This window comes from Neoarius graeffei, chromosome 21, assembly GCF_027579695.1.
Source record: "Neoarius graeffei isolate fNeoGra1 chromosome 21, fNeoGra1.pri, whole genome shotgun sequence".
NCBI lineage: Eukaryota > Metazoa > Chordata > Actinopteri > Siluriformes > Ariidae > Neoarius > Neoarius graeffei.
The window spans coordinates 35,359,293-35,373,413 of record NC_083589.1 but is presented as its reverse complement, the minus strand read 5'-3'; the positions used below and the strand labels follow the sequence as shown (position 1 = coordinate 35,373,413).

Below are 14,121 nucleotides of genomic sequence, written 5' to 3'. Positions count from 1 at the left end.
GTGCTCAGGCATGTGAAAAGAACGGCCCACCACTTGCTGTTCGCCTGGCCCCCTCTGGTGCGTCGTGTGACTACTGGCCAAAGCCCAAATACGTCTAAGCCCACAAAAGTGAAGGGAGGTTCCATACTCAGCCGATCGGGTGGTAAGTCTGCCATTCTCTGAGTGTTCGCTCTGCCTCCGAGTTTGTTACAGGTGATGCAGTTGTGCAGGACATGCTTGACCAGTCTCCTTGCTCCAATGATTCAATATCCAGTGGATCGAACTGCTCCTTCTGTGAAAACTCAACCCTGATGCATCACTCGCTGATGTTGGTGTTCTATAAGCAGTTTTGCGATGTGACCCCCTGGAACAATGAGAGGATATTTCTCTTTTTATTCAAGGTTGCTGTATCTAAGCCTTCCTCCTATCCTCAGCATTCCCTCTTCATCACAGTAGGGACTGAGTTTGTGTAAAGGACTGTATGTGGGGATGTCTTTTCCACTGGTTATGCAGGTAAGTTCTTCCTTGAAGGTCTCTTTCTGCGTGCTTTTAATGACAATATTTTCAGCTTTTGCCATTTCCTCAACGCTGCGTGGCTGTTTGCAGTAATACCATGAACAGCATGTCTGATCATGGTCTTCACTTCTGAAGGACTGGACAATATGGACTAATCAGGCTCATGGCCCTGATCAGCTTCCTCCATGATGAAAAACGCTCAAACCTCTGACATCCAAGCTGAGGCCAATCAGTGAGCAGGTGAGTGGCGATTGCTCGCACTTCAGCGTCTGAATCAGGGTCAATGAGTTCACAGGCTTCCATGTCTGGATGTCTGTTGACTTGTGACAAGAAGGCAGACCCTCGGAGCCAGGCACTGTCACCTAACATGGCTGCAGACACAGAGCGAGTGCCTATGTCAGCTGGATTACAGCCTGTGGAGATATAATGCCACTGCTTTGGTTCTGATGCCCTTCTGATGCGCTGCACCCTGTTGCCAACATATACATAGAACCTTCTTGTCTGGTTGCTTATGTATCCTAGGACTACATGACTGTCTGTGTAGAATTCAACAGCATCCAGAACAATGTCCAGTTCGTTGGTAATAACCTCTGCAATTTCTACAGCTAAAACGGCAGCACCCAGTTCCAATCTGGGGATGGTATGAGCAGATTGTGGAGCTAATTTGGCTTTGCCCAGCACAAATCCAACATGAGGCTTTCCCTCTGCATCAATGACCTTGAGATAGGCAACAGCTGCAATAGCCTTCACTGAAGCATCTGAGAAAACATGTAGCTCTTTCCTTGTAGCCGATGAAACGTTAGTGGCAGCATAAGGTCTCAGAATCTGAAGCTGTTGAAGATTGCTAAGCGGATCTCTCCATGTATTTCATTCAGCTTCCCTGTCTGCAGGAAGAGGAGAGTCCCAATCCAAGGCTTTGCTTGAGAGCTCTCTCAGAAGCATCTTTCCCTGAATTGTGACTGGAGCAGCGAATCCTAGCGGGTCAAAAAGTCCATCGATGGTGGCAAGGACACCTCTCCGTGTGTAGGGTTTCACCGCAGTCACTTGAAAGGTGAAAGTGTCCCTTGATAAGTCCCATCTTAGGCCAAGGCTTCACTGAATAGGTGTTGCATCAGCATTTAAATTGAGTTCTTTGAGACCTTTAGCTCAGTCGTCGACAGGAAATGCTTCCATGACTTCCTTGTTGTTAGATGCTACTTTGTGGAGACGAACGTTGGATATGGCAAGCATCATCTGTGTTCTTTTTAACAGATCAATGGCTTCACTGGCTGTGGATCTTGACAGAAGTCCATCATCCACATAGAACTCCCTCTCAATGAAGTGTCATGTATCAGATCCAAATTCTTCTTCACCATGAGCTGCAGCACACCTAAGTCCATATATGGCAACTGAAGGAGATGGGCTGTTGCCGAATACCTTCATGCGATACTCACAGATGTCATTGGCGGGATCATTGTGTTCATGCCAGAAGAACTGCAGAAAATCTCTATGGTCCTCACTAATGACAAAGCTGTGAAACATCTGTTCTATGTCCACAGTTACAGCGATGGCTTCACATCTGAACCGCAGCAAGACTCCAACCAAGCTGTTATTTAGGTCGGGTCAAGACAGAAGGACGTAATTTATTGAAACACCACAGCACTTTGCGCTTGAGTCAAAAACCACTCTGCCAGGTTTCTGTGGGTGGTAAACTCCAAAGATAGGTAAATACCAGCACTCTTTTCCCTCTGGGAGAGGAGGAGTCTGCTTGGCGTGGTCACGATCAAAGATGTTCTGCATGAAGGTGACAAAGTGCTTCTTCATTTCAGGTCTTTTCTCCAGAGTGCGTTGAACAGAAGCCAGCCATGTGAGTGCCTGGTCGCGACTGTGAGGTAGGCGTTCACGAGGTCTTCTGAATGGAAGTGGCGCCACCCAGCTATTCGCATTATCCATGAACATCTCTCTATTCATAAGCTCTAGGAAAAGTCTGTCTTCAACAGAAAGTCCTATCTTCTTGTCATCTTTGGTTATATCAAAGACTGTGCTCCCTAGCGTGCATTCATAAGATGTGTGCATTTCCGGGATTGGAAAGACTGTGTGCCCAGACCTGGACCCAAACTTCTCCTTGACATGAAGCCTGTTTGGACACGGGCTGAAAAAGGAAGGGCATTTGTTTTCAAGGATGTTAGTGCGGTAAGTCTGAATAGCTGCAGGCTTGTGAGTGTTTCCTAGGCAGACATCACCTATGATGACCCATCCCAGGTCTACTCTCTGCGCGTATGGGGCATCATGTGGTCCGTTCTGTTGCTCTCTCACCTTATGGACTCTGAGTAGGTCACGACCCAGTAAGAGGAGGATCTTGGCTTCAGGATCCAGTGGCGGGATGGAGTGAGCTATGGACTTGAGGTGAGGGTGATGTAAAGCCACTTCAGGAGTTGGTATCTCAGCCCGGTCGCTTTGAATGTTATTGCATTCAATTAGTGTGGGCAATGTGATCATTGTCGTTCCATCTAGTGACTGCACAACGAACCCTGTGGCTCTTCTTCCCGTCATCTCTGTTGTTCCAGCACACGTACGCAGTGTGAAGGGCGAGTCTGACCCCTTAATGCCATACATGTCAAAGAAATCAGACCCAGCAAGAGACCTGTTACTGTGGTCGTCTAAAACAACATAAGCTCTTGCCACTCTTTCTGGATGTGCTTCTGGGAAGACCTTTACCAAGCAGATCTTGGAGCAGGACCGTGCACTTTGACCCTCTCCACACACTTCGGTGCAACTTGAATCAACAGTTGGTGGGGGCGTTTCTTTTGCACTCTTCCTGCCATGCCCAGGTAGTGGTGGCGGCGGTCCAGGATGGAGAGCAGAGACGTGACGCTCACTGTCACACTCTTTACACTTAATGATTGCATTACACTCCTTGGCCATGTGACTAGTTGAGGAGCAACATCTAAAACAGACGCCGATGTCCTTCAAAAAAGCTTTACGCTCCTCAAAGGGTTTGCTGTGGAACCCTCTGCAACGCTTGAGGGGATGCGGCTTCTTGTGAAGAGGGCACTGCTTCTCAACATCACCAACTTTGTTGCCTGAACCTTCTTGCCTGTCGTTCTCTTGTGATATATCTGTCTTGTGAGCAGACACTAAACTCTTCTGCGGTCTCTTCACAGTGGCACATGGCTTCAGGTAATCGTTGTTACCAGGTTGCAGCCTGAATCCTGGATCGTTGCGTGCTCGTGCCTCTTTGCAGACAAATTCACAAAAGAAGGAAAATGGTGGGAAGGTTACATCATGAGTGGCTTTGTACTTGAAGCCCTGGTTTAGCCACTTTTCTTGGAGGTTGTATGGTAATTTGTCCACAATTGGAGCAACACCACGTGCAGTGTCCAAGTAACTTAAGCCAGGCAGATAGCCTTCTAGTTTAGTGGCTTCTAACTCATGAAGGAGATCGCTGAGTTCTCTCAGCTTCACCGGATCCTTGTTATTGACCTTTGGGAAGTTTGAGAGTCTGTCGAAGAGTGACTTGTCTATTATCTCTGGAGACCCAAAGCACTCTTCTAAACGCTCCCAAGCTTTACTTAAGCCGACAGAGGGGTTACCTACATGCACCGCTCTTATTCTTCTTACATGCTGCACAGAATCCTGCTCTAACCACTTAATGAGGAGATCCAGCTCTTCACTGGCGCTGAGGTATAATCCAACAATAGCGTTGATGAATGATGATTTCCATGTCTAGTAATTCTCAGGGCAATCATCAAACTTTGTGAGGCAAGGAGTAATAAGATCTCTGCGTGCCAAGTATCTTGCCACATCACTGATGTCTGCATTGCCATATAGTGGTTGTTGTGGAACATCTCTTTTAGGCGAGAACTTCACTGCACCAGCTAAAGGCTGCCCTGGATAAGTGTAACAAGGTGTGGTTTTGATGGATTGAGACAGTGAAGGAGAAGGTGCCGGCCTGGAAATGTTGTTGTTTGCCATGTTGGAAAAATGAGCTTCTACCATGAAATTGGTAAGACGCTGTCTTGCAGGGGACTCAGGTTTCAGCACATGGACAATTGGCGTTAAGGGCTGTTCATCTGGTTTAACATTTGCTGTTACTTGTTGTTGTTGACGTTCAACGTACTGACGTGTCCTCTCCTTGACTTCTTGTGGTACTGATTTATCGTCGCCCTCTTCCGAGCCTTCTGCTGCTTCCAGTATGCTAGCTTCTGCCAAAGCTGCTACCACCTCCTTTTCATGCCTCAGTGTGTTTAATCTAGCTTCAATTTGGGCTTTCTCAATCATTATGTCTGACTCCATCTTAGCAAATTCAGCTCTTGAGCGGGCTGCTTCCACTTTGGCACGAGCTGCGGCTACAGCTCTGCTAGCTGTAGATTTGCTAGACGAAGATTTGCTAGATGTTCCATAGATGACTGACCTGGTCTCTACGGTGGACTGCTGTGCATTTCCCTCAGCTACTTGCTTCTTATCCATCATTCAGAGCTGCTGTGAGCCAAGTGTGAGCAGTGGTGAAGATGAAAAGAAGTGATGCAACTGACGATCACTCTCCTTGAATAGCTCTGCCCGCCATGCAGGTTGCTTTTTTACTGTTCTGTCCTCATCAAGCGCCCCTTTGCCTAACTAGACAGACAGCTAACACTAGGCTATTCAATAAACATCCAAGGCAGAAGTAGATTTCAAGCTTTTACTTCACTCTTCAATTCAATGAATTCCTTTTTCATCTCCTCTCGTAAAACTACAAATAAACAGAAAATGTACATAAAGATGTATCTTGCATATTTACATGTTATCCTACATGCAGCATGACCTTACACAAGGTATCTAACCTAGCAGTTAGCATAGAATATGCTAGCCTGGTACCATTTAGACATGTGACTTTACAGAAAACATGTTACAACATTATCTATTTGACCGTAAACAGGTTATTTCTTAGTACAGAAATTACACCACAGTACTACACACTTACAAGCAAAGCCTTTCTCAAGGGCACGAACGTCTTTTGAAGGAGTGTGAGCACCTTTTCGCTACCATGCGGTCTGAACCATCTGAAGCAACTTACTTCCTAGTTTGCTTGCACTACGACCTTACAGGAAGTGCTCTGAATGTCAAAATAAAACCTGACCTTTTCTTAAACACTTTCCCAATTCAAAATTACACCACAAGGTGGCGCTAAAATGAAACAATTTCTAATGCCATGACAGTTATTATGTTGTTTTTTTTTTTAATAGCCAGAGTTTGGTATTTGTTTTACTGTTCAAAACGTGAATTTATGATGTGTTTTCTAGTGCGTCTTAGTGTGATACATTTGTGCATCCTGTATCTGTGATTGTTAGTGAATAAAAAACAGAAAACTGATTCCAGTGCTTAGTATGGTTGATAGAACATTAGGCAAGGCAAGGCAAGTTCATTTATATAGCGCATTTCATACACAGTGGCAGTTCAGTGTGTTTTACAGAGGTAAAGGCAAAACAGTAAACAATAGAAAATAAAATTACATAAAATAAAGGGGGAAGAAGAGAGAAAAAAAGAATTAAACAATAGTAGAAATAAAATAATAAAATGAAGTAAAAGTTCAGTAAAAAACAGCAGAATAAAATAGAATAAAAGTTAAGTCAAGTTTAAAACATGCAAAGACTGTAAAAGTTAAGTAAAGTTTAAAACATGTAAAGATGATGATATTTATCAGTTAGCAGAAAGCATCTGAAAACAGCTTGGCCTTTAGTCTAGATTTGAAGCTGCCAGCAGCAGGAGCATTTTTGATGTCCTCTGGGAGTTGGTTCCATAGCTGTACTGCATAGTAGCTAAAAGCTGCTTCACCACACTTTGTTTTAACAACAGGTTTTACCAGTAAATTTTGCTGCTGCGATCTGGTAGATCTGATTGGGTTAGGCCGCTGCAACATATCAGAGAGGTAATTGGGCCCTGTACCATTTAGAGATTTGTACACCAGAAGCAATGCTTTAAAGTCAATTCTGTAGCTTACTGGAAGCCAGTGAAGGGACCTTAGAATTGGAGTAATGCGCTCTGTTCTTTTTGTTCATGTGAGAACCCTAGCCGCTGCATTTTGAATCACCTGAAGTCGTTTGATGGTCTTTTTTGGCAGTCCTGTGAAAAGGCCATTGCAGTAGTCAACCCTACTAGAGATGAAGGCATGTACAAGTTTTTCCAGATCATTTTTGACATAAGTCCTCTTAGTTTGGAAATGGTTTTTAGGTGATAAAATGCTGATTTAGTGATTGCTTTCATGTGACTGTCAAAGTTTAGCTCGCTGTCAATGAAAACACCAAGATTTTTAACCATATCTTTTGTTTTAATCCCCTTTGTGTCAAGAATAGTGGTAATCCTGAGTCTTTCATCTTTTTTCCCAAATAGAATTACTTCTGTTTTATTTGTGTTCAGCTGAAGAAAATTTTGTGACATCCAGTAGTTGATTTGGTCGATACACTGGTAGAGACATTCAAGGGGGGCATAATCATTAGGTGATAGAGCAAAATAAATTTGGGTGTCATCTGCATAGCAGTGATACAAAATTGAGTTGTTCTTGATAATTTGTCCAAGTGGGAGCATATAAAGGTTGAATAGTAATGGTCCAAGGATCGACCCCTGGGGGATACCACAGGTCAAGGACATTGATGTTGAGGTACAATTTCCCATGGTAACAAAGAAGCTTTTATCTTTTAAGTATGATTTTAACCAATTGATAACTTTACCAGTCAACCCAACCCAGTGTTCAAGTCGATATAGCAGTATGTTGTGATCAACAGTATCAAAAGCTGCACTGAGGTCCAGTAACACCAGGACCGATGTTTTGCCTGCATCAGTATTAAGACGTATGTCATTTATAACTTTAATCAGCGCTGTTTCAGTGCTCTGATTGGCACGAAATCCTGACTGAAAGTTATCAAAACAGCTGTTTGATATCAAGAAGGCAGTTAATTGATTGAAGACAATTTTTTCAAGGATTTTCCCGACGAATGGTAGATTTGATATTGGCCTGTAGTTGTTCAATACTGAAGCATCCAGGTTATTCTTTTTAAGTAGGGGCTTTACAATGGCTCTTTTCAGGGACACAGAAAAAATGCCAGTCTCTAGGGATGTATTTATGATCTGAAGCACATCTGTAATTATGAGGTGAAGAACAGACTTAAAAAAGTTGGTGGGCAGAATGTCCAATTCAGATATTGAGGAACTGAGATTTTGTACAGTTTTTTCAAGAGTCTTGTAATCAATCAAACAAAATTCTGACATTGTGTTGAAATTGTCTGTCTGTGTCACTGGTGATTGCAGCTTTTCAGTTATTTGCAACTGAGATATATTATGAGCAATATTCTGCCGTATTTTATCAATTTTACCTTTGAAGAAGGATGCAAACTCATTGCATTTATTAACTGAAAGAAATTCAGGTGCTAATTGTGGTGGGGGATTAGTTAGCTTCTCTACTGTTGAAAATAGCACACGGGCATTGTTCATATTCCTGTTGATGATGCTGGAGAAGAAAGACTGTCTTGCTTTACCAATTTCATAATTATATTTACAAAGCATCTCTTTATGGATTTGATAATGGATGTGAAGTTTAGATTTGCGCCATTTTCTTTCAGTTTTCACTGTATTAGAAACCCCTGTACATCTGCTCATTCAGGCAGATATCTAATCAGCTTATCATGAGGCAGCAGAAAAGCATCTCACAATAGATATAAAACCTTGAGGTGGATGAGCTAGAACAGCAGAGAACCATATAAATGTCCACTTCTTTCAGCTAAGGACAGGTATTGGAGATTACAGTGGCTACAGGCTCACCAAAATTGGACATTAAAGATTGGAAAACATCACTTGGTCTAACAAATCTTGATTTCTGGGAAATAATAGGGTCATAATTTGGCATCTACAGGATGAATCCATTGATCTTACCTGCATGGTGGTGGTAGTATAATGGTGTGGTTCACTTTTTTTGTGCACTGTGCTTCATATTACCACGAAGGATCATTTGAAAATCGCACCCTATATGAGCGTTGCTGAGCACATGCATTCCTTTATTGGCACAATTTACAATCATGGCTACTTCCAGCCTGATAATGCGCTTTGTCATCAAACACCATCTTGAAAAAGTCATCTCAAACTGGTTCAGTGGACATGGCGATGAGTTGAATGTACTAAATTCATCAGGTCTGAGTCGAATAGAGCATGACAAATCTGCAAATATGTGATGTGATGGACCAGAATCTCAAAGGAATTTTTCCAAAACATTGTGGAATCCATGCCATTAAGAACTGAGAGCAAAGCAGGGTCTCGGTTAGCCATACTTGATTAGTATGACTTTCTTGAAGAAAAAAAAAAGTGGTCTGTGAGTGTGTATGGACGGTGTGAGAGTCTCAGTTGGACTTTGATATGAGTCAGGAGCAAAAGCCTGCTTCTTCACAAAGGTGAAAAATGTTTTATGAAACTACAAAATGGAATCTCTGAGGCTACACTGAATACATTCTATGGCAATAAAGAGAAGATTTTCTCTAATTCATAGGAAGTGAGGTCCTTCCACAATCGAAATGTTGTGGAAGGACCTGAAGCGAACAGTTCATGTGAGGAAACCCACCAACATCCCAGAGTTGAAGCTGTTCTGTATGGAGGAATGAGCTAAAATTCCTCCAAGCCGGTATGCAGGACTGATCAACAGTTACAGGAAATGTTTAGTTGCAGTTACTGCTGCACAAGGGGGTCACACCAGATACTGAAAGCAAAGGTTCACATACTTTTGCCACTCACAGATATGTAATATTGGATCATTTTCCTCAATAAATAAATGACCAAGTATAATATTTTTGTCTCATTTGTTTAACTGGGTTCTCTTTATCTACTTTTAGGACTTGTGTGAAAATCTGATGATGTTTTAGGTCATATTTATGCAGAAATATAGAAAATACTAAAGGGTTCACAAACTTTCAAGCACCACTGTAGTATGTATGAGTCATGCAGAACCATATTTACAGCAATCACAGGTTGAATCTGTATCAGAGTATATTTTATTAGGTCAGACCTTGGTATAATAAATTCACTGGTGTAATATCAACTGGATAATTCCATGTTTGGCATATCTGGAGAACAAATGTGCATAATATATATTTTTCCCCACTCTTCTTCTGTACATTGCACACCCTGGTCTTCCTGCCACAAACATTTAAAATCTGTCAACAATTCAGTGTGAATGGAACGAATTAATCTGTCCAGCTATTTTATAATTTTATTACAAAAATGGTGTGTCTTCAGAAATGTTTCCAGTGTCACTTAATGTTTATATGAATTAATACCCTTCTGTGTCCACAGACAGCATCTCAATAAACAATAAAGACACACGCTGGGTTGGAGCCTGGTGGCTTGGCTTCTTGATCACTGGTGCTGTTATGTTACTGGCTGGAATCCCTTTCTGGTTCCTGCCCAGGTCACTACCTAAACAAGAAGAGGGCAATGCCAAGAAAAAACAAGATACCCATCACAACGAGCAAGATTCTTTTATCCCTGTGGAGAGCAAAAACACCCCACCATCTGAGAAAGCTGACTCTGCCAACATTATTAACATGGCCAAAGGTACTTTGCTACTATTAAGAACCTTCACAGTTTATTTGAATAGTAATCTGTCTGTCAATATGCCATAGAGGCCACATGAATGAATCTGAAAGTGTAATAGCACTTGGGATGAGTTAATATATTATACATACATAAATATTAATAGCTATTAAATATTAAAGGAAAGACAAAGTATAAGATGATGAGTGTGTATTGATTATCCACATCATTAAAAATCACCAGTCATAAAACTGTTGACATGTTGTTTAATTTTAAATTAGTGTTGATAACACTCAACGAGCAGGTTGCTGACAGTCATTAGATGATTTGTTGACTGTCTACATAGGACTTTCCAAATGAAGTGTCACTGGTCATTTTACATAAAATAGCCATTGGACTGTATTAATACTGTATAGCATATGACATGTCATTGGCCATCCTGTAGGAAATACCTAAAATATTACTGAATGCATTACTGCATAAAATGAATAAAATGAATTACTGAATGTTTGTAGAGTATTAAACATCAGATAATGTTTGTTGACTGTGTATTTTGGTGAATACTGTAGATTTCCTGCCATCTTTGAAGAGGCTTTTCAGTAACACTATTTACGTGCTTATTGTCTGCACCGGTTTTATCCAAGTCAACTACTTTATTGGAATGATCACATTTAAACCCAAATACATGGAGCAGATTTTTGGCCAATCTCCATCCAAGGGTATCTTACTGATGGGTAAGTGTTACCTTCTTTTTCAGAAATGTTGGAAATGAATAAATGTATTCATGATATTTTCAACTGTAAAGACAGATCTTAGAATGAATGTAGCATTGTATATACTGAAATAGAAATGTAATGATTCAGTGCCATGTCCCAATATTCTTCCCTCATTTGTGTTTGATTTATACATTGAGAAAAACATGGACCTGTGATGCATGGTCACATGTTTAGTGATACTACAACTATTTTAACAGCACATTAATTGATTCATCTGAAGTAACAGCTTTATCCTGCTCTGGGTTGTGGTGGCTCTGGAGACACTCCAGGGAAGCGGGATGTTAGGTAGACAGGAACACTCCTTGGCATTGCAGGGCATCATACACACACAGCCATTCACACCAGAGGCAATTTAGCATAGCCAGTCTACATTTTGGGGATATGGGAGGAAACCAGAGAACCTGGAGAAAACACACAGAGACCGTAACCTTAGCTCAGTATTAAACCAGGAATCCTGTAAGGCAGCAACAATATCCACTTTAGCACCATACCACCCATAACAAAGAAAAGGGTTACTAATGAAATCCATCCATCTATCATTTGTAGCAGCTTATCCTGTCCTACAGGGTCGCAGGTAATCTGGAGCCTATCCCAGCTGACTATGGGCGAGAGGCGGGGTACACCCTGGACAAGTCGCCAGGTCATCGCAGGGCTGACACATAGACACAGACAACCATTCACACTCACATTCACACCTACGGTCAATTTAGAGCCACCAATTAGCCTAACCTGCATGCTTTTGGACTGTGGGGGAAACCGGAGCACCCGGAGGAAACCCACGCAGACATGGGGAGAACATGCAAACTCCGCACAGAAAGGCCCCCGTCAGCCGCTGGGCTTGAACTCAGGACCTTCTTGCTGTGAGGCGACAATGCTAACCACTGTGTAAATTTGTAATCACTGTACAAATTTTTACAAAAATGCTTTCGAGAACTATTGTTACAAGTTACTGCTATTAATACAAGTCACTAGCTAATCAAGTCACAGGAATAACTAGGGTCGATTTGATAAGTGCATCGTTTAAAACAACTATTCACATATCCTCACGCTGATTTTACTCTCCACCTGAACACCTAACGAACTGAAAAAAACTGTCTGAACCAATAGAAGAAATGGTTATGATGACCAGCATCATTTAAACTTTTCACTTCTGATATATTTGTCAGGTTTATGTATGCACACTTTCTTAAAAGCTTCCGAAGCACTGATTGGTATATTATGATATGACACATGAAAATTTCAAATGGATCTACAGACGTGGACAAATTTGTTGGTACCCTTCCATAAAAAAAGAATCCACAAATTTCTTTGAAATAACTTGAAATGGACAAAATTAATTGGCCTCCATCACTGTTTATTCCATATTTAGTAAAAATCAGACTTTACTGTTGATTTGTGATTCAACAGAATAGCTTAAATAACAATAATAAAAAAATTAAAATGGCATGGACAGAAATTACGGAACCCTTAATCTAATATTTTGTTGCAAAATCTGTTGAGGCAATCATTACAAACAAGGGATTTCTGTAGCTCTCAGTGAGACTTCTGCATTCTGCATCAGCCAAGTCCCATGGAACTTAAAGCAGATACACAAAACCTTTATTTTTAAATAAATTTCTGAGTGGATAGTCTCTCCATCCTTGACTCTTGTATGCTGCATAAATGGGAATAAAATATATCTATATTTTTTTGAGAGTTAAAATTGACCGCAAAGTTGGCATTCGAACTGCCCCGCTGAGCTAGCCATGCCTGAGTGCGTGACGTCACTGCGGTAACCGGTTTTAAGGCCAAGGCCTTTGACAGCTATAGACCAAAGTCATATGAATAAAAATTGATGGTGAAAGTAAGAAATAGCGTTACCGACTTGCTCAAGTAAGACTGATTTGACTTCACTGATTGTGGATTGACTCTCATTAAAACAGGATAGGTGTTATAACTTATGCAACATACATGTACATGCATGCATTTTCACTGATAAAACGTAAAAGGCTAATTAAATAATCAGATGAACTGAGACAATCACATTCTGAAGCAAATTAAATAATCTTATACCGGTAACTTCAACACACAATACAAGTTACAGGTATTAATCTAAATGCAGGTAAACAACATGTTTTTGTTGTTTTATATCCAAATGAGAGTCTGAGCTTACCCGTCTGTGTTCTCGCTTCTTGAAAGCCGACCTTGTGGCCGATTGTTTTGAATCAATCTGACTTTCAGTTGTTCATTCAGTTCTCCGTTCATTCACTTCTTCCATGTAAGGGGGAGATGGCAGCAATATCCAGTTTAGAAATAAGACGGGTGGTCCACTCATTCTCTGTTTTGTCCATATGGAGTACTCCGCCATTACTGCTCGGCTCAGGCAAATATTAAACCCAGGACGTAATGGGATGTCACCGGTTTTAGCAACATCCGTGGGGAGGTCACTGCCTGAGCGATATGTCCTGTCCCGTTCCATCCCGGGTTTTAGCAACAACCCTCGACTCACTCTGGGAGGACTGGTGCAACTGAACTTTCCTTTAAAAAAATAAAAATAAAAATAAATAAATAAATACTTTCCTTTTTTTGTAGTTTTCTTTTCCTTTAATTATTGGTACTGTCCCTCTTTCAATACGGGCTTATAGCCAACGCTCCTAAACAGATCAGAGGTTTCGTACGAGTCTTCAGTAAAATGTGCAGAGCAGAGGAGAGACCACTTCATAGGCGCCCAGTGTGCCCCTGAACTTCTCACAAAACGTGTCCAAATCTTTGCAGTTTGAACATTCTTGGGCCATGAATGCAATGTAAATCCACCTTCTGTCATGTTGCTGCACCGGCCAGCAACACATCTACATGGCATGGTGATAAATGGAGGATTGGAGTTGCAGTCAGCTCTGTGTTTTAGTATAGCGGAAATGGCGATGAGACCAATAGACTTCCTGCTGTGACGTTACGGATGTCAAGGTCATTCACTCAGACCACCACCTATATAAATCACTTAATCATAAAAATTACTCATTAGATTTATTGTTAATGTTTAAAACTATTCCTGTGCCATTCTTGAGGTCTCAAGGCATTTATAAATGAAAGTGAGGTCATGGCTCTGCGTATATGCTTTAAACTTCTTAATAATATTTTCATCTGTAATCACAGGAACATCAAGCTATAGCCTTTGCCGTTAACATGATTGTCTATAATTTTCTTTCTGATTTCCTCAAACAGCTGTCTCCTTTGCTTTCTCTGGTCCATGTTCAATGTGGTGCACACAGTGATACCAAATGGCAGAGTAATGACTATTCTCCATTGAAATGGACTGAGTAACTGATTACAGAATTGAAGA

General features: G+C 41.3%; 1 protein-coding gene across 4 annotated transcripts in view; it reads left to right on the top strand.

The window, feature by feature from the left end:
- The window catches only part of LOC132869705 (solute carrier organic anion transporter family member 1C1-like), a 64,893-nt gene that overhangs the window by 38,751 nt on the left and 12,021 nt on the right, over window positions 1-14,121 (top strand). For all 4 annotated transcript variants that reach the window (XM_060903038.1, XM_060903037.1, XM_060903040.1 and 1 more), the window contains 2 exons: window positions 9,787-10,047; window positions 10,596-10,760. In XM_060903038.1, the coding sequence (XP_060759021.1) occupies window positions 9,787-10,047; window positions 10,596-10,760 (426 nt within the window). The remainder of the gene's footprint in view (window positions 1-9,786; window positions 10,048-10,595; window positions 10,761-14,121) is intronic.